Here is a 22611-nt window from a genome sequence, read left to right as displayed (position 1 = left end):
TGTCCCGCTGCCGAGGGGACGCCGTCCCGGGGGGGGGAGCTGCGCAGCCCCGCCCACCAGGGCCACGTGGGGACCCCGCGGGATGGTGACGCTCCGCCCTCCCCCCGCACGCGGGCCCCGCGGCGCGACCAATAGAAGCGTTGGGGCCCCCGAGGTGGGCGGGGTCTGTGGATGGGAGGGGACCCGTCATCCCCTGCGGCAGGCGGTGCCCTCTATGCAAATACAAACGTGAATATTTGACCGCCCTAAAAAGCTCAGGCCACGCCCCCTCCCACCACGTGCTTTTCTGGCCTGCTCCTATTGGCGGGCGGGCCTGAGGGGGCGGGCCCCGTGGCACGAGCCGAGGGAAGCGGGGCGGGCCGATGACAGGCGGAACCCTGCGCCAATGGGGCGGCGGGGCGGGGCGGGGCGGTCACCTGACCGGGCCGGCGCCGGAGCGGCACCATGGTGAGCGTTGGGGGGGGCGCTGGGAGAAACCGGGACCGCGTGGGGGGCACTGGGAGCGCTGGGGTGAGGGGCACTGGCGGGGACCGGGATGCGAGGGGCGCGCCTTGAGGCACTGGGGGCCTGGGGATGTCTGGAACCGCGGGCACCGGGGCATGGGGCCGGGGGAAGCTGGGGTCGGGGAGCGCTAAGGCGGGAGGAGAAGCGGGGGGGCCCTGTGCCGTGCGAGCTGACGGCCCCCCCACTGCCCCCAGACCACGGCGCTGACCCAGGGGCTGGAGCGCATCCCGGACCAGCTGGGCTACCTGGTCATCAGCGATGGGGCCGTGCTGGCGGTGAGGGGGAGCCAGGCGGGGGGGGGGGGGGGTGAGCAGGGAGGGGCACCCGGGTTCTGCGGGCGGGGGGGGGGGGGGGTGGTGGTGTGCAGAAGGGACTCGGAGGTACCTGGAGGCACCTGGATGCTGGGGCGAGGGGGGCCGGACAGACACCCGGGTCCCGGGGCGGGGGTGGAAGGGGTACCTGCGTATCTGGGGGGGGGGGGGGGGGGGGGGGCGCAGACGCCCGGGTGGCACTGACGCTGCGTGTGTGCGTGTGTCCCAGTCGTCGGGCGACCTGGAGAACGATGAGCAGACGGCCGCCATCCTCTCAGAGCTGGTGGCCACAGCCTGCGGGCTGCGGCTCCAGCGCGGCCACGACCCCCCCTTCAAGCGCCTCTCAGGTGAGTGTGGGCTGTCCCTGAGGTGGCCCTGACCCCCAGACCACCCCCGGAGTCAAGACAGTGTCCCCCAAACTGTCCCCAGGGCGGTGGTGGTGGCCCTGCAGTCCCCCAGGTGGCCGTGACGCTGTGCTCTCCCCAGGGGGATGGCGGTGGCACTGCTGTCCCCGATGTTTTAGGGGTGACCCCAAGTTATCCCCCCAGTAGTGGTGGCCCTGCTGTCCCTCGAGCGGCTGTGACCCTCACGCTGTCCCCATGCTGGTGTCCCCACTGTACCCAGAACAGCCCTGACCACTATGCTGTCCCCGTGGTGGTATCCCCGCCATCCCAGGTGCTCTCCCCAGGGTGTCAGTGGCCCCATGCTCACCCCGTCCGCAGGGTGGCGATGTCCCCAGTGTCCCTAGGGCACTGGCCCTGGTGGCCCTGTCCCTGTGCTCACCCTGTCCCCGCAGTGGTGTTCGGGGAACACTCCCTCCTCGTCACCGTCTCTGGACAGAAGCTCTTCGTGGTGAAGCGGCAGAACCACGTCCAGGAGCCCATTGCTGTCTGAGATGCGTCCCCGCTGTCACCAAGAGGGGGGATGGTCCCCCTCATCCCCGCTGTCACCAAGAGGGGGGATGGTCCCCCTCATCCCCACTGTCCCCAAGGGCCTTGGGGCGGGGCGGACACCAACTCCCCGTCCCTGCTGGCCCCAGGGCCCTGCAATGACACCCACTCATGTCCCTGTCACCTCGAGGGCCTTGGGGACTGGTCCTCCACGTCCCTGCCATCCCCAAGGCCACACGGTGTCCCCTGCGTGCCTTGGGGCCCCGCAGCATCACCCCCCACGCACGCTGTCCCTCTGTTGAGGCAATAAATTATGTCCTGGTCCCCCCATCTGGCTTCTTTGGGGGGGATATGGGTCCACTCAGGGCAGGGCACGGGGTGAGATGGGGTGCCCTCACATAGGAGAGGGGGAGACAGAGCCCTTCGGGGGCTCCCGCTGCCCCACTCTCGGTCCCTGCGACACCCCAAGTCACCCTAGCGTCCCCTGCCCTCCCCCGGTGACAGACTTGTCCCTGTGTTCAGGCCAGCGCTTTATTGGCACGCGCGCGCACACACACACGGACAGCAGCCAGCGTGGAGACAAATAAATAACAGGGAGTGGAGGTGCCACCTGTATCAGGGGCACGGAGACGTCCCCGTCCCCAGCAGGGCACGGGGGTTGGCAGTGCAGGACCCGCCTTTGGCTCAGTGCCCTGGGGACGGGTCCCAGTGTCCCCCATGGCCCCAGGGACAGGTCCTGGTCCCTTGTTCCCCCCCATCCCTCCCTCCCCAAGCAGCCAAATTCAAGGCAACGCAGGAAGCCAAAGGGGTGTAAACAGCGCTGGGACCAGCCACAGGATGTCCCCCTGCTTCCCCCATGCCGCCCCCGTCCCCAGAGCATTGTCACCCCCAGGCTGGGGACAGACCCCTGTCCCCGTTGGTTCCCCCATGGCACGTTCCAGTCCATTCCCAGTGAAGCAGCAGGTTCATCCCCCAGGGGTGCGGGGATACAGCCCTGTCCCCAGCCCCCCACGTTCCCCCCCCCGCCCCAAGCTTGTCCGCTTCCAGTGCAGTCTCCAGGATGCAGCAGATTCATCTGTCCCCATTGTCCCCAAGGTCCCCGTCACTTGACGGGCTCCACGACCAGCACCTTGCACTCCCGCTTGGCAATCTTGTCCAGGGACAGCACTGTCTTCTCAGGGGGCAGGTAGAGGGGACGCCCCACAGGGGATCCCACCGGCGGGGTGATGGCACGCCGCTCCATCACGCTGCCTGACCTGAGGTGTGAGGAGGTAAGGGGGGCTGCCCCGGGTCCCCGCGGGGCTGGCTGTCCCCTCCCCATGTTGTCCCCCTGGAGCTGTCTCCTGGCCCATGTCCTCCCTGGTCTCCCTGTCCCAGGTGTCCCCCTGCTGAGTCCCCATCAGACCCAGCCATCCCCCCACCACATCCATCCTTGTCCCGGGTGTCCTGCCTGTCCCGGGCGTGCCCCAGCCCTGTCATGCCTGTCCCCCCACCATGTCACCCTTCTGCCTGCCCCCCCAACCCTGCTCTGATCCCACTGCTGTTCCCCTCCCGTTCCAGGTGTCCCTTCCAGCCCCGCCCCAGGTGCCCTGCCCGTCCCATGTGTCCCTCTGCCAGGTCCCTGCTGTCCCCCCATACCTCATGAGATGGCTGCGGGACGGCTGCTGGTGGGAGAAGGACTGGGAGCGGCCCAGCCCGGCCTGGTGCCGCTCCACCAGGTCCCGCACGGCCGGGCTGCTGGGGCTGCTCTTGCGAGACACGGGCCGGGCCTCGGGTGGCGGGTTGGCCACGCTGGCCGTGAACTGCAGCTTCAGCTTCATGTGCTGGGACAGCTGGGGATGGACAGGGGACACGGTGATGCCAGGCCAGGCCCCAGAGCGGCCCCGGGGGCCCCGCGGCCAGGTGGCCTCACCTCGAAGAGGCCGGCCCGCAGCGCTTGGAAGGCCACACGGATAGTGAGGGCGCTGCCCTTGCGCGAGTAGCCCAGGTTGTTGAGCGGCGTGTGGCACACGATGGCATCCAGCGCCGCCTGCGTGGCCTGGCGCTCCTCCCCGGACAGCTTCTTCCCTGCAGGGACCATCAGCACAGCGGGGACAGGACCGCTGGCCCCTGCCCAGCCACCTCCAGCACCGCTGGTTAACAACTGTCCCATCCCGGCCGCCCCTCATGGCCTCCCCGGATCTCCACCCCACTTCCCTCACGCCATCTGTCCCCTCTTAGCTACGCACCCAGAGGCACCCCCAGCCCCTCCGATCCCCTTCCCCACCCTCTCGGTCCCCTGCCGGACTCCAGCCCCTCTATCCCCACCAGCCGTGGCAGTCTCGGGCGTCCAAACGAGGCGCACGGCCAGGAAGTCCTGGAGGTCGTTGAGCAGCGTGTAGGTGACGGTGAAGCGCTGCCGGGCCCGCACTGGGGATTCGCAGGCGGCTGTCATCACGAAGCGCGGCCGCTCCAGGCGGATGCTCGGCAGCCTGGGGATGGCGGGGGGGTACTGATGTGGGGACGGCCACGGGGAACCGCAGGGACGTGGGACTGGGAACATGGGACAGCCCCGCGGAACCCTGAGGACATGAGGACAGGGGCGTGGAGACAGCCACGTGGCAGCCCCAGGATGTAAGATTAATGGCACAAGCAGGGGCAGGGATATCTCTGGGTCCCCCTCCCTGGGGCAGCAGGATCCGGGGGTCCCTCCCCGCTTGGGGACAGGGCACATCAAGGACCCTCGGGGCAGCTCTCACCGGTAATGTGTGTAGATGCTGCTGGTGAAGGGCAGTTTTGGCGTTGACCACTGGATCACGGCCACCAGTGGGACCTCCAAGCCCTGCGTGGGGGCACAATGGGTCAGAGATGTCCCTGTCACCACTGCTCCCAGCAAGGATGGTCCCCAACGTCCCCACATCCCCCTAGGCTCCCTGGCAAAGACAAACACCCCAGGGCCCAACAAGGACGGTCCCCCACAGCGAGGACAGTGGCCCCACATCCCAGCCAGGGGGGTCTCCGCTGCCCCCAGGGGAGGACAAGGACCCCTGGACAAGGACAGCATTCCCCCAGGCCACCGACCGGGGCAGTGGCCCCTGATCCTGGCCCAGACAACATCTCCCAACTAGGACGGTCCCTGCCTAGGATGTCACCCAGTGTCCCCTCGGGCCTGGGCTCAGGGCAGTCACCCCTAGTGTCCCCCCAGTCCTGAGGGTCCCCCCAATGTCCCCTCACCTCCTTGGCGTCCTCAGGGGGCCTCTCGGGCGCCTGGAGCTGGAAGAGGAAGTTGTGCTCCTCAAGGGCGCTGAGGGCACAGGGACAGGCCGAGCCGGCGCCGGCCACACGGCAGAAGGCGCCCACAGGCACCTCGCCCGAGTGGTGGCTGCGGGACGGGGTGCAGGGACAGCTCAGTGACACATGGGGACCTGTGCTGCCAGCCCAGGGCTGGCAGTGCCCCCCGAGGGCTTCCCCAGGGTGGGGCCAGGGACACAGCATGGCCCCATCCTGAGGAAAACGGGGGGCCCTGTGGGGGCGGGGAGATGGCACAGCTGTGCCCCCTCCCGCCCTGCGCCAGGGACGGTCCCCCAGTTGTCCCAGCGCTCACCAGACATCATCGACCAGCAGCACGGAGCCGTCGGGCATGACAGGCAAGTAACTGGCATTGAAGTTGGGCAGGATCTGTACGTCCCACAGCGAGATCTCCTCCTGGGACCAGCCATTGAGCACTGGGGGACAGGAAGATCAGGGGACAGCGCAGGGGATGCCATCATGGCCCTGACCAGCCCGTGTCACATCCTCCGCTGCCCCGCATCCTCGGCTCTGCTGCAGCCGCCCCACAGACACCACCCCTGTCCCCATCCCAGGCACCCCTGGGACCCTTGTCCCCATGCCACCACCCTGTCCCACTCACCTTTGAGCACGGTGAGGTACTTCCCGGACACGGTGAGCTGGCGGCATCGCACCACGGGCGGGGGCAGCACCGTCAGCAGGGTGCTCACTGCAGGGACACGGCGGTCAGGGGACACAGGAGGTGGGGACATGGGGAGGGAGAGGGGATGCGGGGACACTCCTACCCTGCGCCTTGAAAGCCCCCTGCTCCTGGCGGAAGACGTGTGCAGGCGCCCGCGTCTGCAGCAGGCTTAGGTACCCGCCACCCTCCTGCAGCTCGGGCGGCTCCGTGTCCCTTTTCCACACTGTCACCACGATCTGGGGACGGTGGGGACGTGGGTCACGGCTGGCCCGAGTCCAGCCCCGAGCTCCCCCTCTGTCTCCACAGCTCCTCCTGTCCCCCACGCCTACCCCCAAGTGGCTTTCATGGACCTGGAGAGTGGGGAGCAGGACTGGATCCTGCTCCGCATCCCATGTCACTACACTGTTCCCAAGGTCCCCACATTGTGACCAAAGCCCCCTCGTGTCCCCAGATTCTATCTTGCCCTTGATGGACCCAGAAAGGAGGACTAGGGCTAGATCTCTGTGCCAGGTCTGTGGTCCCACACTGTCCCCAAAATCCTGTCCCTCATAACTGCATATTGTCCCCAAGGTCCCCTCCTGCCCTTGAGGTCCCCAGGCTGTCTCTGAGGTCCCCACGCTGTCCCCGAGGTCCCCTCCCATCCCCCCTCGGCCTCACCTTGGCCTTGACGGTGCCAGGCGGCAGCTTGTCGAGGGAGATGGTCAGAGGGAAGATGACCTCGTCCGTGGACACGATGGGGTCCTCCACCGGTATCTGGGGACACAGCGGGGCTCAGCGCCACGGTGGCCCTCAGCCCCCTCCCCCTCCACATCCCCCGTGCCACGTCCTCTCCAGGTCCTCGTCCCCACGTCCCCCTTTGTCCCCACATCCCTCTTGCTCCCAGGTCCCTTGCTCCCTTGTCCCCCACGTCCCCCCCAAATCCTCCTTTGTCCCTGTGGCCCTCCTGTCCCTCCCTGACTCCTCCTTGCCCCCACATCCCCCCTCCCGGTCCCCGTCACCCACCCCAGCAGCGGGACGCCCGGGGGGGCCCTGGCTGTGCGTCAGCAGGGCCCGGCAGTCCCGGAAGACGGTGGGCTCCGGCGAGGCCCCGCTCCCGGTGCCGTCCGGGTCCCCATCCCGATCCCCACCGGCCTCTGTGCCGCCGGGGCTGACGCTGGCCAGGGCGGCCAGCGAGGCAGCCAGCTCGGCCCAGGGCGGCCGGCCCGGCCCGGTGCCGCCGCCGCTGCCGGGGCGGCAGCGGAGCACCAGGAGGAACCGTACGGTCTCGCCCAGGTAGAGGTGGTTGCGGCGGGGCAGTGCCCGGTACCGGCCCGGTTCCCCCGACAGCAGCTCCCGGGCCGCGAACGGCACTGCCGGGAAGTACATGAAGTAATCGCACTGCGACTCCATGGGCACCGGCCCCGGCGGGGGGGGGGGGGACTAAGGACCGGGGAGAACCGGGGGATCTTAGGGACAAGGGACAGACCCAGGGACCGGGGCGGGCCCGGCGGGACCCCGGGGATCGGGGGAGTGCCGGGGCCTGGCCGTACCGGCGGGATCGGGGGGGGGGGGGGGGAGTCGGGGCGGAAGGGTCCCGGGGGGCGATGCCGGGTTCCGGGCCAGGGGAATCCCCGGAGACGAGGGGCCCGGGGCGGGGGGGATGCCGGGGCCGGACCGGGGGGATGCCGGACCGGGCCGGACGTGCCCGGAGGGTCTCCCAGAGCCGGGCCGCGCCGGGGGAGGTGCCGGGAGCGGACCGGGCCGGGCCGGGCCGAGGGCTCCCGGGAGCGGGTCCGGGTCCGGGTCCAGGTCCGGGTCCGGGTCCGGGTCCGGATCCGGCGCGGCGCTGCCGGAGCGACCGGGCGCGGCTGGGCGGGGCGCGCGCAGGGTGCGGAATAGAGCTCCGAGCGCCTGGGCCGGGGCGCGCAGCCGAGCGCCGAGCGCATCGATGCTCCGCCTCCCACACAGGGGCCACTCCCTCCGAGGGGCGGGACTTCCTCTCCTGCCGCCCTTCGCGATCGCTCCCCGGGGGCGGGACATCACCGCCGAGTGACTGGCAGCAACAGCACCCAATCAGTGGTCTGATTCCAGTCTTTATTGCCATAGTAAGCGCAAAGCCCGCCTTGATGAGGCGGGGCCTGCGCCAGCCCCTGCCGCCAGGGGGCGGTGGGGCTCCGTGTGCACGTGGGGGTCTTGATCCCCACCGGGGGGGGGGCATTACCCGGCCCTGGTAAACTGAGGCACGGAGCTGTACCATGGGGGGGGGCCTGATCCCACCGGGGGGGGGGTGGGTGGAGCCTGATCCCCACCGGGGGGGGACCATTACCCGGCCCTGGTAAACTGAGGCATGGAGCTGTACCATGGGGGGAGCCTGGTCCCCACCGGGGGGGAGGGAGTCTGATCCCCACCGGGGGGGGGGACACCATTACCCGGCCCTGGTAAACTGAGGCACGGAGCTGTACCATGGGGGGGGCCTGATCCCCACCGGGGGGGGGACCATTACCCGGCCCTGGTAAACTGAGGCACGGAGCTGTACCGAGGGGGGGGGAACGACCATTACCCGGCCCTGGTAAACTGAGGCACGGAGCTGTACCGAGGGGGGGGGGGCTGATCCCCACCGGGGGGATGGGGAGCCTGATCCCTACCGGGGGGGGGCCATTACCCGGCCCTGGTAAACTGAGGCACGGAGCTGTACCATGGGGGGGGCCTGATCCCCCCCGGGGGAGAAGAGGGGGAGTCTGATCCCCACCGGGGGGGAACCATTACCTGGCCCTGGTAAACTGAGGCACAGGGTGGTACCATGAGAGGACCCCGATCCCTGTCGAGGTTAGGGGTGGCCATTACCAGCCCAGGTAAACTGAGGCACGGAGCTGTACCGTGCGGGGACCCCAATCCTTGTTAGACTGGGGGGGGGGGGGGGGGGGCAGCCTTACCCACAGCAGGTAAACCAAAGAACAAAGTGGTTCCACGGGGGGTCCCCGATCCCCATCAGGGTTTGGGGGCCCGTTCCCGGGCCGCGCGTCACTGTCGGCCCCCCTCGCTACCCCCCGGGCGGGACGGACGCGTTGCCCCCCCCAAACTGCCGCCGGTCGAGGATGTCCTTGTACTGCAGCTCGGGGGTGGCGAGGCGAGCACAGCGCTCCCGCTCAGCGGGGGGCAGCCCGGCCCGAAGGGCGTACCCCAGGATCTGAGCCCGGCCGGGGGGCTGGAAGGGGCGAAGGCGGCCATCGGGGATGGCGCGGGCGGGCAGGGGTCCGCCACCCCGCAGGCAGCGGCGGGCCAGGGCGGTGCGGCGCTGGCGCAGTCGGGCCACCTCCTCCTGCAGGCGGGTAGCCCCGAAGGCCTCAGCCCGGCGCCAGAAGGAGCGGTTGAGGTGGGCGTAGAGCGCCCAGTCGAGGCTGTTCCAGGCCCGCAGGCGGGCGGCCTGGGCGGGCGAGACGCGGGGGCCATCCCCGGCGGGGCGGCCATTGTGGGCAAAGGCGGCCACAGCCTCCTCGGGCCAGCACAGGGCATCACGCAGCAGCACCAGCGACTCGTCGAAGTGCTCAGCCAACAGCACCAGGGCGAAGGCCCGCTCCAGCCCCGCCAGCGCCGCCGCCACCGCCGCCCCGTCCCCGTCCCCCGCCGCCGGCAGCCCGAAGTCGAACCACTGCAGGTTGCGGGCGTAGTGGTTGCCCCGCGCCCCGGCCTCGTAGAAGCGCCCCGGGGCCTCCAGGAAGGCGGCCAGCGAGGGGGCCCGCCGGAAGGCCGGTGCCACAGCCCGGTAGTAGGCGAAGGCCGACTCACCCAGCGTGCCTGGGTCCCGCACGATGGAGAAGTAGAAGCTGTCGTTGGGCATCACCTTCTGCACCTGGGCAGGAACCGCGGCGGCAGCTCGGCACCCCACCGGGGTGGCCGCTGGCTGTCACCCCCCCCCGCTCCCTTGGGCGTCCCCCGGATCCCCCGGATGCCCCCCGTCTCCCCCCCAGTCTCCTCCGTCTCCCCCAGGGACCCCGTTGGCCCCTAGACCTTCTCTGCCTCGTGTGATGTTCCCCATCTCCTCCCGACGTCCCGCGAGCCCCCCGGGCGTCCCCCGGCTCTGCCAGACGTTTCTCTTCCCAAACCTCCCCAGCCCTCCTCCATCTCCCCCTGATGTCCTCCACCTCCCCCAGACACCCCTGACCCCAGCCATCCCCCCCCAGCCCTGTTCCCTACCCCTCCCCATCCCACATCTCCCAACCCAGCCCCACTCCCCCACGTCCCCCCATCTCCCCCCCCGCCAGCCGCCCCGTCCCCCCCCCGTGCCCCCAGTACCTCGGTGAGGTTGAAGCGCATGTGGTGGCAGATGATGTCGAAGGGGGGACCCCCCGGGCGGTATCCCTTGACCCGCTCAGCCCGGAAAGGGCTGGGGTACCCGAACTGGTAGCGGTGGGGCAGAGCGAAGCGCAGCCCCCGCGCCTCCCCGAAGCGGTGCAGCAGGTTGACCACGCTGCTGCCCCCCGTCTTGTGGGTCTTCAGGAACACCAGGTGGGTGCGGGGCTGGCAGGGTGCCGGGGGGCGGCCGGCAGGGGCCGCGGGGGCCCTGGGGAAACGCGGCGCGGTCAGGGGGTGCTGGTGGGGACCCCCCGTCCTGCCTGGCCCCAGCCATCCGAGGGGACAGGGACCCATCCTGGGACCGCCAGGGGGCTGGGGACCCCCATCCCATCCGTCCAGGGGATGCCCAAGGGGTCGGGGACCCGCGGCCCACCCGACCCGGGACATCCCCTGGGTGAGGCCCCAGGGGATTTTGGGGGTGCAGCGTGTGGTGAGCCTGGGGGGCTGGGGGGGGGTCTCACCTGCGCTGGAAGGGCCCCCCCAGGAGCTGCACCGTGAAGCCGATGGTGACGCAGACCCCCAGGGCAGCCCCCAGCGTCTGGAGCCGGCAGCAGGCGGGTGGCAGCTTCATCATCCTGCAGGGACGCGGCAGCTCAGGGGACCCCGGTGCCACCTCCCTGGGGGCTGCCACATCGGGGTCCCCACAAGCCAGCTGCATCCCGCCCGGGGGGGGCAGAGCCCCGGGACCGCCCAGAGCCACGTCGTGGCGCTGGGGGGGTCTGCGTGGGCGTGGGGCACCCGCCAGCCCAGCCCCACCCAGGGACAGCTGCGGCCCTTACGGGAAGGCGATGGGGACAGGGACGGGCCACTGCCCCGGGGAGACGTCTGCCACCCCCACCCCTCCCTGTGCCCCAGGACCCCCCTGTGTCCCCACGCCGCTCTGTGCCACTCCAGGACCCTCTGCTTTCCCCATCCCTTCAGGAAACCCCCGTGTCCCCCTGTCCTCCTACAGGACCCCCCCCCCACGCTTTGTCCCTTCCAGGATCCCCCTGTCGCCCTCCGTGAGACATCATCCGTCCCCCACAGCCCCTGTCCCTGGGATGCCACGTCCCCCCTGTACCCCCCCAGGATGCTCCTGTCCCCCGACCCCGTGTCCCCAACCACATCCCCAACATCCCTCCTGCCCCCCCTGCTTTGCTCCGGGGCCCTGGGACCCCGTGTTCCCGTGGGACCCCTGTGGCCCCAAACCCCGTGTCCCCCTCACCCCCCATGTCTCCCTGTACCCCCACGTCCCCCTCCACAGCCCCGGGCCGCCTGTCCACCCCCCCAGCCCCATGTCCCCCCAGCCCTGCCCCAGGCGCCCCCCAGCCCCCAGGTTGACCCCCAGACCCCTGTATGTCCCCTGTCTCCCCTCCAGGACCGCCTTGTCCCTCGGGTCCCCCTGCCCCCCCTCCTGCCCCCAGACCCCTGGGTCACCTAAGCCCTGGGTCCCCCACCCCCCCGTGCCCCCCATCCCCTCATGTCCTGCACAGCCACGAGTTCCCCCCGGACCCCGAGTCCCACCAGGACCGCTGTCTCCTATGTGACCTCACCATCACCTCGTCCCGCTGTCCCCAGTGTCCCCCAGGCCCCGTGGCTTCCCAGACACTGCCCCCCCCCTCCCCGAGGCTCCCCCTCGAGTTCTGTGCCCCCCTCATGCCCCATGGACCGTGTCCCCTTCGTGGCCCTTGTCCCCCGTGTGTGCCCACCCTGTCCCCCACCGCCCCCCGCACCCGCGGCTCCCTGCCGTGCCCCCTCCCGGTGTGCCGGTGCCCCCCGACCCTCCGTGCCCCTCGGTGTCGGTCCCGGTGCCCCCCGTGCCCCCCGGTTTCCCTCCCGGTCCCGGTGCCCCCCGTGCCCCCCGGTTTCCCCCCCGGTCCCGGTGCTCCCCCGCACTCACCGCGGACACGGGGCCGCGCTCTCAGCCCCGCAGCATCCCGCCGCGCTCCAGGGGGGCCCGGGGGGGCTCAGGGGCGATCCGGGGCTCGGCACGGGGGCGCTCCGGCCGCCCCAGTGTCCCGGGCGGGGCGTCCGGCCGCCCCGGTCCCGTTGTCGGGGGAGCCGAAGCCCGGGGGGGGAGTCTCGTACGCCGGGCCGGGGTCTCGGGGGGGCCGGTGTCCCGGCCGCTCTCTAGCTCTCCGCGAAGTTTCCTCCTTTGTCTCCCGCTGTCCCGCCCCGCCCCGCCGCACCGGGACGGCCCCCGGTACCGGGACGGCCCCCGCGCCCCCGCCCGGACACGGCGGGACGCCCCGGCCCCGGCCCCGGGAGCGGGACGGGCCCCCCGCCCAGTGCCCTCGTCCCCCCCGGTAGCGGAACAGAGCCCGGGGCCACCGGGGGCCGTTCCCGGGCACGGCCCGGGGCCAAGAGCTGCCCCTGCTCTCCGGGCTGCGGGGCCGGGGGAGACTGGGGGAAACTGGGAGCTCTGGGAAGGCTTGGGGGGGGGGCAGTGGGAGGCACTGGGGGGGACGCTGAAGGGTCTGGGGAGGCACTGGGAGGCACTGGGGGGCGCAGAGAGAGCACTGGGGCACAGCGGGGGGGCGGAGGGAGGGGACACAGGGACAGGACGGGCAGGGGGACGGGCAGGGGCACACGGGGGGCAGAGCTGCGGCAGCAGGTCAGGGGGACACCTCAGACGACGGGAGGCCATGGGGAACCCCCAGGCTATATGGGCCTATAGGGGATCCCCAGGACATGGGGACATATAGGGTGCCATAGGGGAGCCCAATGCCATGCGAGGCTGTAGGGGACCCCCGGGACATCACGGACGCCCCGGTTACAGGACGCTATAGGGACCCCCGGTCATACGGGGCTACAGGGACCTCGGCCCCACCCCGCCCACGTGGGCGGTGGGGGCCGCCCGGGCCACGCCCCTCGCACGTGCCGGCCGGGGGCGGGGCCACCCTACCTGCTGCACCTGCGCGGTGAGCTCCGCGCACCGCCTTGGCCCGCGCGTGCTGGGGCCTGGCGTTCGGCAGCGCGAGGCGAGGCAGGCGGGGGGGAGCGGCGCGGGCACGTGACCTCGGGGGGCGTGGGGGGCCTCCCCCCCGGTGTGACCCCGCGGGGTCGGGGCCTTCCCCCCGTGTCCCCCCGGGGCCGGCCCGGGGTCCTCGTCCCCTCCTGGGCGGCCCCAGGCAGGGGGCGTTTGTGGGTGCGTGGGACCTGCCCGGCCCTGGGGCGTCGGGGCCGAGGGGCTGCCCCCGCCGTCCCGGCCCTCCCGACCCCCCCGCCGCCCCCCAGGCCCTGCCGTCACCATGGCCCCGCGGCGCTCGGCCCGCATCCAGGGCGCCTCCTCCAGCTCCAGCTCCTCCGTCGGGCTGGGCACTGGCTCCAGCCCTGCACCGGGGTCAGCCGCGGTGCGGAGCAGCTCCCCGCCATCGCCGCTGGCCCCCGACAGCCCGTGAGTGGGGGGCCGGGGAGAGCGTGGGGGCCCAACCCACCCCCGGCTGCGCTCCACCGCCGTGCCATCCCGTCCCCACAGGGACCTCAGCAGCAGCGACTCGGGCAGCGACTTCGAGGACACGCTGCGGCTGCGCAGCAAGCGGGGACCCCACCGGGTGCTGCGCCAGTGCCCCGTACGTCCTGCCCCCCCTTCCGGCCGTGTTCCCCATGCTGGGGCTGCTCCAAACATCCGCCGTGTCCCCTCGCACCAGGTCTCGAAGCGTCCCCGGAGAAGGGAGCCCAGCGCGGACAGGAGCAGTCCAGCTGCGAGCAACCCGGAGCAAAACACCCTCTTTGAGGCCGTCAGGTCGGCCAAGATAGCCGTCGAGGTAACCCCACTCATGCAGCACCCCGGGGGGCCCCAGCCGGCTCGCACGGCGGGTGAAGGGATACGGGGGGCCACATGCGTCTCAAGCGGGGGACTTGGGTGTCCCCAGCTGGCTGCTGTTTGATGCCAGCTGTCCTGTGCCCGCAGACGGTGGTGGACGACTGGCTGGAAACCTACAAGCAGGACCGGGAGATGGGGTTCCTGGAGCTCATCAACTTTATCATCCGCTCCTGCGGCTGCAGAGGTGGGGGGGTCCCAGCCGGCTGCTCCGTCCCCTCTGTGCTTCTGGTGGGGCTCCCCACCCAGCCCGGGGACCCCTGTTTCACCCCAGCTCCCCCGGCAGGCGTGGTGACCCTGGAGATGTTCAGGCATCTGCAGAACTCCGAGATCATCCAGCAGCTGACGGAGAAGTTCGAGGAGGTGCTGGGTGGGAGTGGGGGGGGAGGTGGCAGCGGGAGCGGCGGGGGGCCTGGCTCACGCCGTCTCCCGCAGGATTCGGCCGAGTACCCGCTCTCACTGGGCACCCAGCCCTGGCGCCGCTTCCGGGCCGGCTTCTGCGAGCTGGTGGCAACGGTGGTGCGGCGGTGCCAGTACAGCGTTGTCTACGACGAGTTCCTGATGGACTCCCTCATCTCTCTGCTCACTGGCCTCTCTGACTCCCAGGTGCGGGCTTTCCGCCACACCAGCACGCTGGCAGGTAGGCAGCTCCCCGGGAGGGCTCCCTGCGGGCTCCCCACGGGGGTCCCTGCGCCCACCGCACCGCCCTCCCAGCCATGAAGCTGATGACGGCGCTGGTGAATGTGGCGCTGGGCGTGAGCCTGCACCAGGAGAACAACCAGCGGCAGTACGAGGCCGAGTGGAGCAAGGGACCTGGCCGCCGGGCCACCGACAAGCTGGAGGCACTGCTGGAGAAGCGCCGGGAGGTGAGCGGCAGCAGCGGAGGGCTGGGCGGCGATGGTGGCGGGGGGCTGGGCTCCACCTGAGCCCCACTGTGTCCCCCCAGCTGCAGGAGCAGCAGGAGGAGATCGAGAACATGATGAACGCCGTCTTCAAGGGCGTCTTCGTGCACCGCTACAGGTCAGGGCTGGCCCAGCAGCTTGGGCACGGAAGGGGGTCTCGTGGCACGGCCGGGCCGGGAGGGCAGGTGGGAGCAATGTGGGGACAGGGACGTGGCACTGCTGGGGACCGCGGCATGAGCCCGGGCATTGCCGCACGTGGCAGAGACGTGGTGCCCGAGATCCGGGCTATCTGCATGGAGGAGCTGGGGACGTGGATGAGGAGCTACGCGGCCTCCTTCCTCACCGATAGCTACCTCAAGTACATTGGCTGGACCCTGCATGACAAGGTGGGCCAGGGATGGTGGGCCAGGGGCCACAGGGCCGGGCCGGGGGTTCTGCTGACAGTCCCTGTCCCCGCAGCAGGGGGAGGTGCGCCTGCAGTGCGTGAAGGCGCTGCAGGGGCTGTACTGCCGCAGGGACACGGCCGCCCACATGGAGCTCTTCACCAGCCGCTTCAAGGTGAGTGGGGGCCTGCGGGGGTCCCCTGGCTCCCTGCAGGGCGTCGCCGACCCCGTCCCCCTCGCCAGACCCGCATGGTGTCCATGGTGCTTGACAAGGAGCCCGACGTGGCCGTGGAGGTGGTGAAGCTGCTGACGCTGATGCTGGAGTGAGCACGGAGCCGGGGCAGGGGGGCCGGGGGGGCACAGGGTCCTCCAGTGAGAGCGGGGACAGATGATGGGACTGGAGGGCACCCAGGGGATGGGGTCCTGCTGCAAATACAGGGCCCTGGGGACACGGCCCTGCAGCGAGAACAGGGCTGGGGGACGGGAGAAGTGGGGACCCCCACCGCTCCTCGTGCACAGGAACATGGAGGAGGCGCTGACGGAGGAGGACTGCCAGAGCGTCTACCCTGTGGTCTACGTCTCCAGCCGGGCGCTGGCCTCTGCCGCCGGGCTTTTCCTCTACCGCAGGTGAGCGAGGGCTGGTGCCTGGCACAGCCCGTCCCACGCCAGGGGCCAGCCCACCCCTGCCCGGCACCGGAGCTGCTGCCCTCACCCTGCCGCAGCCCCCACAAAAAGCCGAGCGTTTTCTGCCTGCCAAACCCTGACTCAGGCTCAATTTCCTCCCCACTCCGCCGTGGGGAGCATCTGGCTGGCGGAGGCCGGCAGACAGGCTAGCTTCGTCCCGGGCTCGTTAGCGCTGTCCTTAACGGGAGCGGGGCCTGGGGCAGCCGCATCCGGCCCCAGGGTCGCTGCGGGGCAAGCGCGAGCCCAGCACGCGCTGGGTCAGCTGCCCGGAGCCCCGGCCACGCGCCCCGCTCGCGTGCTCGTGCTCTTGCGCCAGCCTCGGCGCGTTTGGCAGAGAGGGGGCCAGCGGCGCCGTGTTTATCTCGGCGCAGGCCTTGGCGGCTCTTGGCAGTGACAGTGTTTGGGCTTGTCACGGCCCCGTTCCCCCGCACAGCTGTGCGTGGCGTCAGCCCGGGTCCTCCCTGTCCCCTGGGGCTCGGGGTTTGGGTGCCGCCCCAGGGTGGGGGCCGGGGGAGACCCCCGTGCCTGTGTCTCCCAGGGCTCTGGCCCCAGAGCAGGGGGTACATGGGTCCCCCATCTCTGTCCCTTGTGTTTCTGGTCCCTGCGTGTCCCCCAGCTCTGTCCCCAGAGCAGGGGGTACGTGGGACCCCCGTGTCCCTGTCCCTCGGGGTACTGTCCCCCGTACGTCCTGCTCGGGTACTTGGGATCCCCGTGTCTGTGTCCCCCTGGGGCTCTGCCCTCTCACACCCAGCGTGGGCACACTGTGTGACCCTGTGCGTGTGTCCCCAGGCTGCTGGACCCCCGGCGAGAGGCAGGCAGGGAGCCGTCTCGCGACAGGGACAACAGGACCTTCTTCCGGCTGCTTCTGGCCTTCTTCATCGAGAGCGAGGTGAGAGCAGCCGCAGGGGGCCCGGGAGGGCGGGGGGGGCCCTGTGGGCCGTGACGGTTCCCTGTCCCCATCCCCAGCTCCACGAGCATGCAGCCTACTTGGTGGACAGCCTGTGGGACTGTGCCGGGCCCCGGCTGAGGGACTGGGAGACCATCAGTGCTTTGCTGCTGGAGGAGTCACCCACCGAGGGTACGGCACTACTGGGAGACGCTGGAATGTGCTGGGACATCACAGAGGAGTCACTGGGAAACACTGGGATATGCTGGGATGTCACTGGGAGACGCTGGGATATGCTAGGACATTGCTGGGACCAAGTAGGCTACACGGGAACACCCTGGGACACCCTTGAGGTACACAGGGACGTTGCTGGGACGCGCCGGGAGATGCTGGGACGCACTAGGGTGTATTGAGAGATCGCGGGGAGACACTGGGGCACTGCTGCAATGCACTGGGATATACTGGGACATCACTGGGAGACACTGGGGTTGCTGTGGGACATCCCTGGGAGATGTTGGGACACTGCTGGGAGATGCTGGGATGTGATGAGGAGGCACTGGGGCATCACCGGAACATATGGGGACATCCTGGGATGTCATGGGGTTGTGTTGCAACATTGTTGGGGCACTGGGGGGTGGTTGGGGGACATATTGGGATTTGTTGGGATTCACTGAGACCTGCGGGGATGCCCTGGGACCCTCTGGCACAGCAGAGGGGGTGCCAGGCCGCTCCCCCCCCCCCCATTCCCCCCCCCCCAGGCCTAGCAGACCGGCAGGAGAAGGCACTGGTGGAGATCCTGGCAGCCAGCGTGGTCCAGGCGGCCGAGGGACAGCCCCCAGTGGGCCGCGGCCCAGCCAAGAAGGTAATGGGGCTGGGGAGGGGCCTGGGGAGGGGGCACGGGTCCCCCCGGGCCGCCCTGAGCACCCCTCTGCCCCCAGCCCTCGGCCCGGGAGCGCAAGGCGCAGGTGGAGGAGAGAACCCGGCTCACCCACTGCCTCATCCCGGCCCTGCCCCAGCTGCTGGCCAAGGTGAGGGGGACGGGGCCCCCCACCACCACTGGGGGCCCGGGGGCTCAACGCTGACACCCCCCCCACTGCCCCCCCAGTTCTCGGCCGACGCTGAGAAGGCGGCTCCGCTCCTGGAGGTGCTGCGCTGCTTCGACCTCAGCATCTACTGCACTGGGCGGCTGGAGAAGGTGCTGCCCCCTCGCCCCCCGGGCAGGATCTGGCCCCCCGGGACTGGGGGGGAGCTGCTCTGCCCCTGGGAAACGGGGCTGTGGGGACAGGAGGCCGACAGGTCTTGCGGGCGTCCCTTTCGGGATGCTCCGTGTCCCTGTCCCCATTGGGAAGCTGCCCTGTGCGCCCCATCAGAGGGCTGTCCCTGTCCCCCTGGGAGGGCCACGGCCGTCCTCGTCCTCTCCGGGGAGCCGTACGTCCCTGTGGGAGGCTGCCGGTCCCCTTGTCCCCGTGGGAGGCCCCGTGTCCCCCCGTCCCTCCCGCAGCCCCCTCTCCCCGCAGCACTTGGAGCTGGTGCTGGGGCAGCTGCAGGAGGTGGTGGGGAAGCACACGGGGCAGGCGGTGCTGGAGGCCGCGTCCCACGCGCTCCACGCGCTCTGCGACCCTGAGCTCGCCCTGCACGGCCGCGGGGACCTGGTGCGCAGCCGCCTCACCGACCAGCTGGCCGACAAGTTCCACCAGGAGGTCACCGAGCTGCTCCAGGTAGAGGGGACAGGAGAGGGACCCTGAGTCCGGAAAGGGGGCTGGGGACTGCTGGGAACAGGACAGGGACCTGGAGATCAGGAGGTGGACCTGGAGCCCAGGGGGGAGCTCGGGCCACCACAGGGCAGGGACTCGGACGCCAGGACAGGGCTGGGGACAGGAGAGGGACCAGGACCCGTAGGGACAGCAGTGGCCCGGGCAGGGATGGGGCATCGGCGGGGAAGAGCCTGGCTGAGAGGCGCTGGGTGGGAGAGTCAGCAAGGGACCACGGGGAGCGGGGTGTCCCCAGCCTGGCGTGGGTCCCCGACCCCGCACGGAGTGTCCCCAACCCTGCGTGGGGTGTCCCCAACCCCGGGCCCTGCCCAGGCCTCGTCCCTGGACGAGGAGGAGGTGTACAGCATGGCAGCCACGCTGAAGAGGATCTCCGTCCTGTTCAAGTGAGTGGGGAGCCGTGGGGCCACACCACCCCTCTGCCCACATCCCCAGGGGTCCCCCAGTGTCCTTGTCCCCCTCCACGTGCCTCCCCTGTGCCCTGTCCCGAGGCATCCTGTCCCTCTGCCCTGTGCGTCCCTGTCCGTCTGCCCCATGTGCTCTCCATGTCCCTGTGCAGTGGCATCCTGTGTCCCAGTGTCTTGTCCCTTGCCCTGGGTGTCCCCCGCCCCGTCTGCTCCCCATGTCTGTGTCCCCCAGCATCCTGTCCCCTGCCCCACATCTCCCCTTGCCCTGCTGATGCCACTCTGTCCCTGCAGCGCCCATGACCTGACGCCCTGGCAGCTCTTCCAGCCATGCGCGCAGCTCCTGCAGCGTGCCGTGGACACGGGCGAGGTGCCCCCGCAGGTACTACCCTGGGGACACGGTGGCGACACGGCGGGGACATGGCGGAGCTCCTCAGCACCGCCGCCATCCCTTGCCCACATCCGCCCCTGCAGGTCCTTGTCCCCGCCATCACCTGCCTCCACTTCCACATCCTCTGGGAGCTCTCGCGCCTGCCCAGCACCGATGTCCCTCAGGTGAGTGGGTGGCACGGGGATGGCCGCGAGGACAACTTGGGGTGGCCCCTGTGTCCCTAAAGGCCAGTGCATCACCCTGCCCAGGAGCAGCTGCAGAGCCTGAAGACCAGAGTCACCTCCTTCTGCTCGCTGTGCCAGAGCTGCCTGTCCGATGTGGATGCCAGCGTCCGGGAGCGGGTACGCAGGGGCTGGGGAACACGGGGCGGGGGGGCAGGCCTGGTGCTGAGCCCGTCCTCGTGCCCTCAGGCCTTTGTGGTGCTCAGCGACCTGTTGCTGGTGTTCGGGCCCCAGCTGCCACGGGACGGGCGGGAGGCGCTGGCCCCGCTGGTGCTGCTGCCCGACGCAGGGCTGCAGTCCCAGCTGGCCGCCTTCCTCATGGACCACGTCTTTCACCACGCCTGCAGCCACGAGGAGCTCTCGGCCACCGGTACGTCCCCTCCACGCATCCCAGGGTTGTCCCCAGGGATGCCTGTCCCCCTGTCATCTCCTCCTGTCTCCGCAGAGGACAGTGAGAACCGCATCGAGGAGCTGCACCAGCGCCGGGTGCTCCTGGCCGGCTTCTGCAAACTCATCATCTACAACGTGCTGGAGCTCAGCGCCGCCTCCGACGTCTTCAAGCACTATGCCAAGGTGGGGGGCGCGCGCAAGGACTGTCCTGCTGGCCCCACGACGGCTTGGGGACATCAGGCTCTGTCACCTCCTCCCCAGTTTTACAGTGACTACGGGGACATCATCAAAGAGACGCTGAACTGCACCCGGCAGATCAACCGGCAGGAGTGGGCTCACACCCTGCTGCTCAGCTTGCAGCAGGTATGGCAACGGCTGGGGGGCTCTGGGGGTCCCTGGGGTTGTCCAGGAGGCTCTGAGGGCCTCTGGGGAATCTGGGGGGTCTCCACGGGAAGTCTAGGGGTCTTTGGGGTGCTCTAGGGAGGTCAGGGAGGCTCCAGGAGATGTGGATGGGGTTTGGGGGGGGTGTCTCTGGAGAAGTCCAAGGGTCTGGGAGGCTCTAGGGGGGTGAGGGGCATCCAGGAAGCTTGAGGGCTCTAGGGGGGTCTGGGGGTCTCCGAGGGGTCCCACACTGACCCTCTGCCCCTGCGCAGCTGATGACGGAGCTGCTGCTGCAGCAGGGCCCCGAGATCCGGGCGTCCGAGGCTTTCCTGGAGATCCGGGACCTGGCACGGCGTTTCTCCCTCCTCTTCAGCCTCCACCAGCTCCGCAACCGCCCGGCGCTGCTCAGCATGCACAAGTGCGAGGGCCGGGGGGCCGGGGGGCCGGGGGCCCGGGCCGGGGCTCAGCCTCCCCCCTCATGTCTCTGCCCCGGCCAGGGAGGGGATCCAGTTCGCCTTCCAGGAGCCTCCGGGCCCTGGGCCGGGGCTGCCGCCCCTCAACCTGCCCTTCCTGGAGGTGCTGAGCGAGTTCTCGCCCCGGCTGCTGCACCCCGACAAGGCCCTGCTGTGAGTGGGGGGGGGGGGGCACGGGTCCCCAGGGGCCGGGGAGGGTCCCCATTTGGGTCCCCAGGGGCCATGTGTGGTCCCCAGTGGGGTCCTCGAGGCCCACATGGGGTCCCCGGGGGCAACACAGGGTCCCCCGAGGCCATGTGGGGTCTCTGGGGGCCGTGTGGCATGCCTCAGCACCCCACAGGTCCCTGGTGCTGTGTCACCCGCTGTGTCCCCCCTTGTCCCCACAGCCTGGCCTACCTGGAGAAGATGTGCCAGGAGCGGCGGTGGCTGGCACCACGGGATGCTCCGTGGCTGTCCCTTGTCACCTACCGCAACTCCCTGCAGCCACAGGAGGAGGGGGGCTCGGTGAGCAGCCGCGGCACAGCCCCCCGCCCGCGCCCCCCACCCGGCTCCGCTGCCAAGAGACCCCGTATGGATGGTGAGGCGGGGGCTGAGCCCCGGGGGACCCTGTGTTCCGGGGGCTGCGCCACCCCCAGCACCCAGGCTGAGCTGTGCGGGACTCGGGGGGTCTTGTCCCGCTCTGTCCCTCGCTGGGGGAACCCTGGCCGGGGGCTGGGACCAGTTTGAGGCTCCCCGGTACCGAGCGAGGGTCACTGCGGGGCGGGGAGCTGAGAGGTGGCAAAGGGGGGGTCGTGTCGGTGCCGTCACCTCTGCCAGAGCCGGACTGTCCTCGGGAGGGGACAGGACAGGGTGTGGGGACGGGGACAGGGCTCAAGGATGGGGACAGGGTGTGGGGTTGGGGACACAATTCAGGGACAGGGATAGGGTGTGGGGATGGGGCAGGGGTCCCCGTGCTCAGCCCCGTCCCGCAGCCCCCTCGGAGCGCGCCGACTCCAGCCCATGGCCGAGCAGCCGCCTCCCCAGCCCGGCCCTGACCTCCACCGCGCTGCGGGGCGGCCCCCGGCCCCCCCTGCCCCGGCCGCCAGCGTGGGACCCCGGCTCTGACCCCAGCCTCCTGCGGAGGTGAGTGGCTGGGCTGGGGGCGAGCCCCCGCAAACCAGGTGCCCCCGCCCAGGGCCCCCCCTGATTCCCCATCCTCTCCTCCCGCAGCAGCTCCCTGTCCAGCCAGCGCAGCAGGATGAAGCGGTGAGCGAGGGCCGGGGGGCACGGGGTGGGCACGGAGGGGACTGGGGCTTCCGGGGGGCACGGGGTGGGCACCAGAGAGGGACAGGGTGGGTGCTGGGTCTGTGTGGGGTGGGGGGTGGGGGGTCCTCCACCCTCCACCTCCCTTTTCCCCCAGGCTCAGCCTGATGGTGGAAGAGGAGGAGGAGGAGGCGGCGACTATTGAAGAGGAGAGCAGTGAGGAGGACACCCCAGCGCAGGACAGGGTGAGGCCACCCCCCCGAGGGTCCCCCAGCCCCCTGCCCCTGCAGAGGGGTGGGGCCGGCAGCACCCTGGGGTGCCCCCACCCCTCCCAGCCCCAACTGCCCCCCCAGGACCGGCTCCAGGCCATCTTCGACTCCACCAACCTGGGCATCGAGGTGAGCTGGGGGTAACGCACGGGGGCCCTGGGGGAAGAGGGACCCCAGAGGAGAGCCCTCCCCCCCACGCTGGGGGGGTCTCACAGGACCCCTCTCCCCACAGGACGTCTGAGCGAGGGAGCCCCGGTGGCGCAGGGCAGTTTTGTGCCTGTTTATTGTTGTTACGAGCCCAAATCTGAGGGAGCCCGGCTCCCTGGGCCCTGTTTGGCAACGGTTAATAAATATTCGGTTGACAGCCGGTGTCGGGGCGCAGGTCCCCGGTGTCGGGGCATGGGTTCCCGGCGTCAGGGGGCCGCAGG

General features: G+C 70.7%; 4 protein-coding genes across 11 annotated transcripts; 2 read left to right on the top strand and 2 right to left on the bottom strand.

The window, feature by feature from the left end:
- Positions 1 to 334: 334 nt before the first annotated feature.
- On the top strand, positions 335 to 2029 carry LAMTOR4 (late endosomal/lysosomal adaptor, MAPK and MTOR activator 4). 5 transcript variants are annotated; one of them, XM_075489351.1, is made up of 5 exons: positions 335 to 447; positions 699 to 779; positions 1045 to 1162; positions 1656 to 1757; positions 1795 to 2029. In XM_075489351.1, the coding sequence occupies exons 1-5, from the start codon at positions 445 to 447 to the stop codon at positions 2013 to 2015; spliced, it is 525 nt and encodes a 174-aa protein (XP_075345466.1). In that variant the 5' UTR covers positions 335 to 444; the 3' UTR covers positions 2016 to 2029. The 5 variants fall into 5 exon arrangements, with proteins under 5 accessions (XP_075345466.1, XP_075345469.1, XP_075345467.1 ...); XM_075489354.1 differs by having other exon boundaries at positions 1612 to 1757; positions 1795 to 1914; XM_075489352.1 differs by having other exon boundaries at positions 1656 to 2029.
- A 567-nt stretch (positions 2030 to 2596) lies between these two features.
- On the bottom strand, positions 2597 to 7434 carry TRAPPC14 (trafficking protein particle complex subunit 14). Of its 3 annotated transcripts, XM_075489347.1 has the most exons (11): positions 6657 to 7180; positions 6312 to 6407; positions 5758 to 5890; positions 5595 to 5681; positions 5289 to 5409; positions 4919 to 5066; positions 4444 to 4526; positions 4013 to 4176; positions 3618 to 3772; positions 3344 to 3537; positions 2599 to 2961 (listed from the first exon to the last, which is right to left on the bottom strand). In XM_075489347.1, exons 1-11 carry the CDS (start codon positions 7041 to 7043, stop codon positions 2808 to 2810), a joined length of 1722 nt encoding a protein of 573 aa, XP_075345462.1. In that variant the 5' UTR covers positions 7044 to 7180; the 3' UTR covers positions 2599 to 2807. The 3 variants fall into 3 exon arrangements, with proteins under 3 accessions (XP_075345463.1, XP_075345462.1, XP_075345465.1); XM_075489348.1 differs by lacking the exon at positions 4444 to 4526 and having other exon boundaries at positions 2597 to 2961; XM_075489350.1 differs by lacking the exon at positions 5758 to 5890 and having other exon boundaries at positions 2600 to 2961; positions 6657 to 7434.
- A 984-nt stretch (positions 7435 to 8418) lies between these two features.
- On the bottom strand, positions 8419 to 12330 carry GAL3ST4 (galactose-3-O-sulfotransferase 4). 2 transcript variants are annotated; one of them, XM_075489344.1, is made up of 4 exons: positions 11866 to 12330; positions 10448 to 10561; positions 9927 to 10194; positions 8419 to 9428 (listed from the first exon to the last, which is right to left on the bottom strand). In XM_075489344.1, the coding sequence occupies exons 2-4, from the start codon at positions 10558 to 10560 to the stop codon at positions 8655 to 8657; spliced, it is 1155 nt and encodes a 384-aa protein (XP_075345459.1). In that variant the 5' UTR covers position 10561; positions 11866 to 12330; the 3' UTR covers positions 8419 to 8654. The 2 variants fall into 2 exon arrangements, with proteins under 2 accessions (XP_075345459.1, XP_075345458.1); XM_075489343.1 differs by having other exon boundaries at positions 8419 to 9483; positions 11866 to 12328.
- A 617-nt stretch (positions 12331 to 12947) lies between these two features.
- STAG3 (STAG3 cohesin complex component) lies at positions 12948 to 22549 on the top strand. Its single transcript, XM_075489326.1, has 32 exons — positions 12948 to 13362; positions 13444 to 13537; positions 13616 to 13732; positions 13879 to 13975; positions 14075 to 14151; positions 14224 to 14428; positions 14503 to 14654; positions 14735 to 14808; positions 14953 to 15076; positions 15150 to 15248; positions 15317 to 15396; positions 15593 to 15700; positions 16547 to 16646; positions 16724 to 16835; positions 17408 to 17505; positions 17582 to 17671; positions 17749 to 17838; positions 18161 to 18361; positions 18728 to 18798; positions 19111 to 19198; positions 19291 to 19371; positions 19456 to 19548; positions 19618 to 19798; positions 19874 to 20001; positions 20080 to 20181; positions 20472 to 20617; positions 20697 to 20825; positions 21059 to 21249; positions 21644 to 21794; positions 21882 to 21917; positions 22072 to 22312; positions 22416 to 22549. The coding sequence occupies exons 1-32, from the start codon at positions 13217 to 13219 to the stop codon at positions 22422 to 22424; spliced, it is 3711 nt and encodes a 1236-aa protein (XP_075345441.1). The 5' UTR covers positions 12948 to 13216; the 3' UTR covers positions 22425 to 22549.
- The last annotated feature ends 62 nt before the right edge of the window (positions 22550 to 22611 follow it).

The sequence above is a fragment of the Mycteria americana genome, unplaced genomic scaffold, assembly GCF_035582795.1.
Source record: "Mycteria americana isolate JAX WOST 10 ecotype Jacksonville Zoo and Gardens unplaced genomic scaffold, USCA_MyAme_1.0 Scaffold_129, whole genome shotgun sequence".
Taxonomy (NCBI): domain Eukaryota; kingdom Metazoa; phylum Chordata; class Aves; order Ciconiiformes; family Ciconiidae; genus Mycteria; species Mycteria americana.
Note: the sequence above shows the minus strand (reverse complement) of the source record. Positions and strands in the feature narration are given on the sequence as shown.

Coding starts and splice junctions, on each gene's coding strand:
- TRAPPC14 (XM_075489347.1), bottom strand. CDS start 7,043: ATGGAGTCGCAGTGCGATTACTTCATGTACTTCCCGGCAGTGCCGTTC. Junction 5,891..6,311: donor CTGGCACCGTCAAGGCCAAG/GTGAGGCCGAGG, acceptor CACCGTCCCCAG/ATCGTGGTGACAGTGTGGAA. Junction 2,962..3,343: donor TCCCGCAGCCATCTCATGAG/GTATGGGGGGAC, acceptor CTCACACCTCAG/GTCAGGCAGCGTGATGGAGC.
- LAMTOR4 (XM_075489351.1), top strand. Junction 780..1,044: donor GCGATGGGGCCGTGCTGGCG/GTGAGGGGGAGC, acceptor CGTGTGTCCCAG/TCGTCGGGCGACCTGGAGAA. Junction 1,758..1,794: donor GGATGGTCCCCCTCATCCCC/GCTGTCACCAAG, acceptor CCCCTCATCCCC/ACTGTCCCCAAGGGCCTTGG.
- GAL3ST4 (XM_075489343.1), bottom strand. CDS start 10,560: ATGATGAAGCTGCCACCCGCCTGCTGCCGGCTCCAGACGCTGGGGGCT. Junction 10,195..10,447: donor GGGGGGCCCTTCCAGCGCAG/GTGAGACCCCCC, acceptor GCGTTTCCCCAG/GGCCCCCGCGGCCCCTGCCG. Junction 9,484..9,926: donor TGCGCTTCAACCTCACCGAG/GTACTGGGGGCA, acceptor GTTCCTGCCCAG/GTGCAGAAGGTGATGCCCAA.
- STAG3 (XM_075489326.1), top strand. CDS start 13,217: ATGGCCCCGCGGCGCTCGGCCCGCATCCAGGGCGCCTCCTCCAGCTCC. Junction 19,372..19,455: donor CCAGCACCGATGTCCCTCAG/GTGAGTGGGTGG, acceptor CACCCTGCCCAG/GAGCAGCTGCAGAGCCTGAA. Junction 21,918..22,071: donor CAGCGCAGCAGGATGAAGCG/GTGAGCGAGGGC, acceptor CTTTTCCCCCAG/GCTCAGCCTGATGGTGGAAG.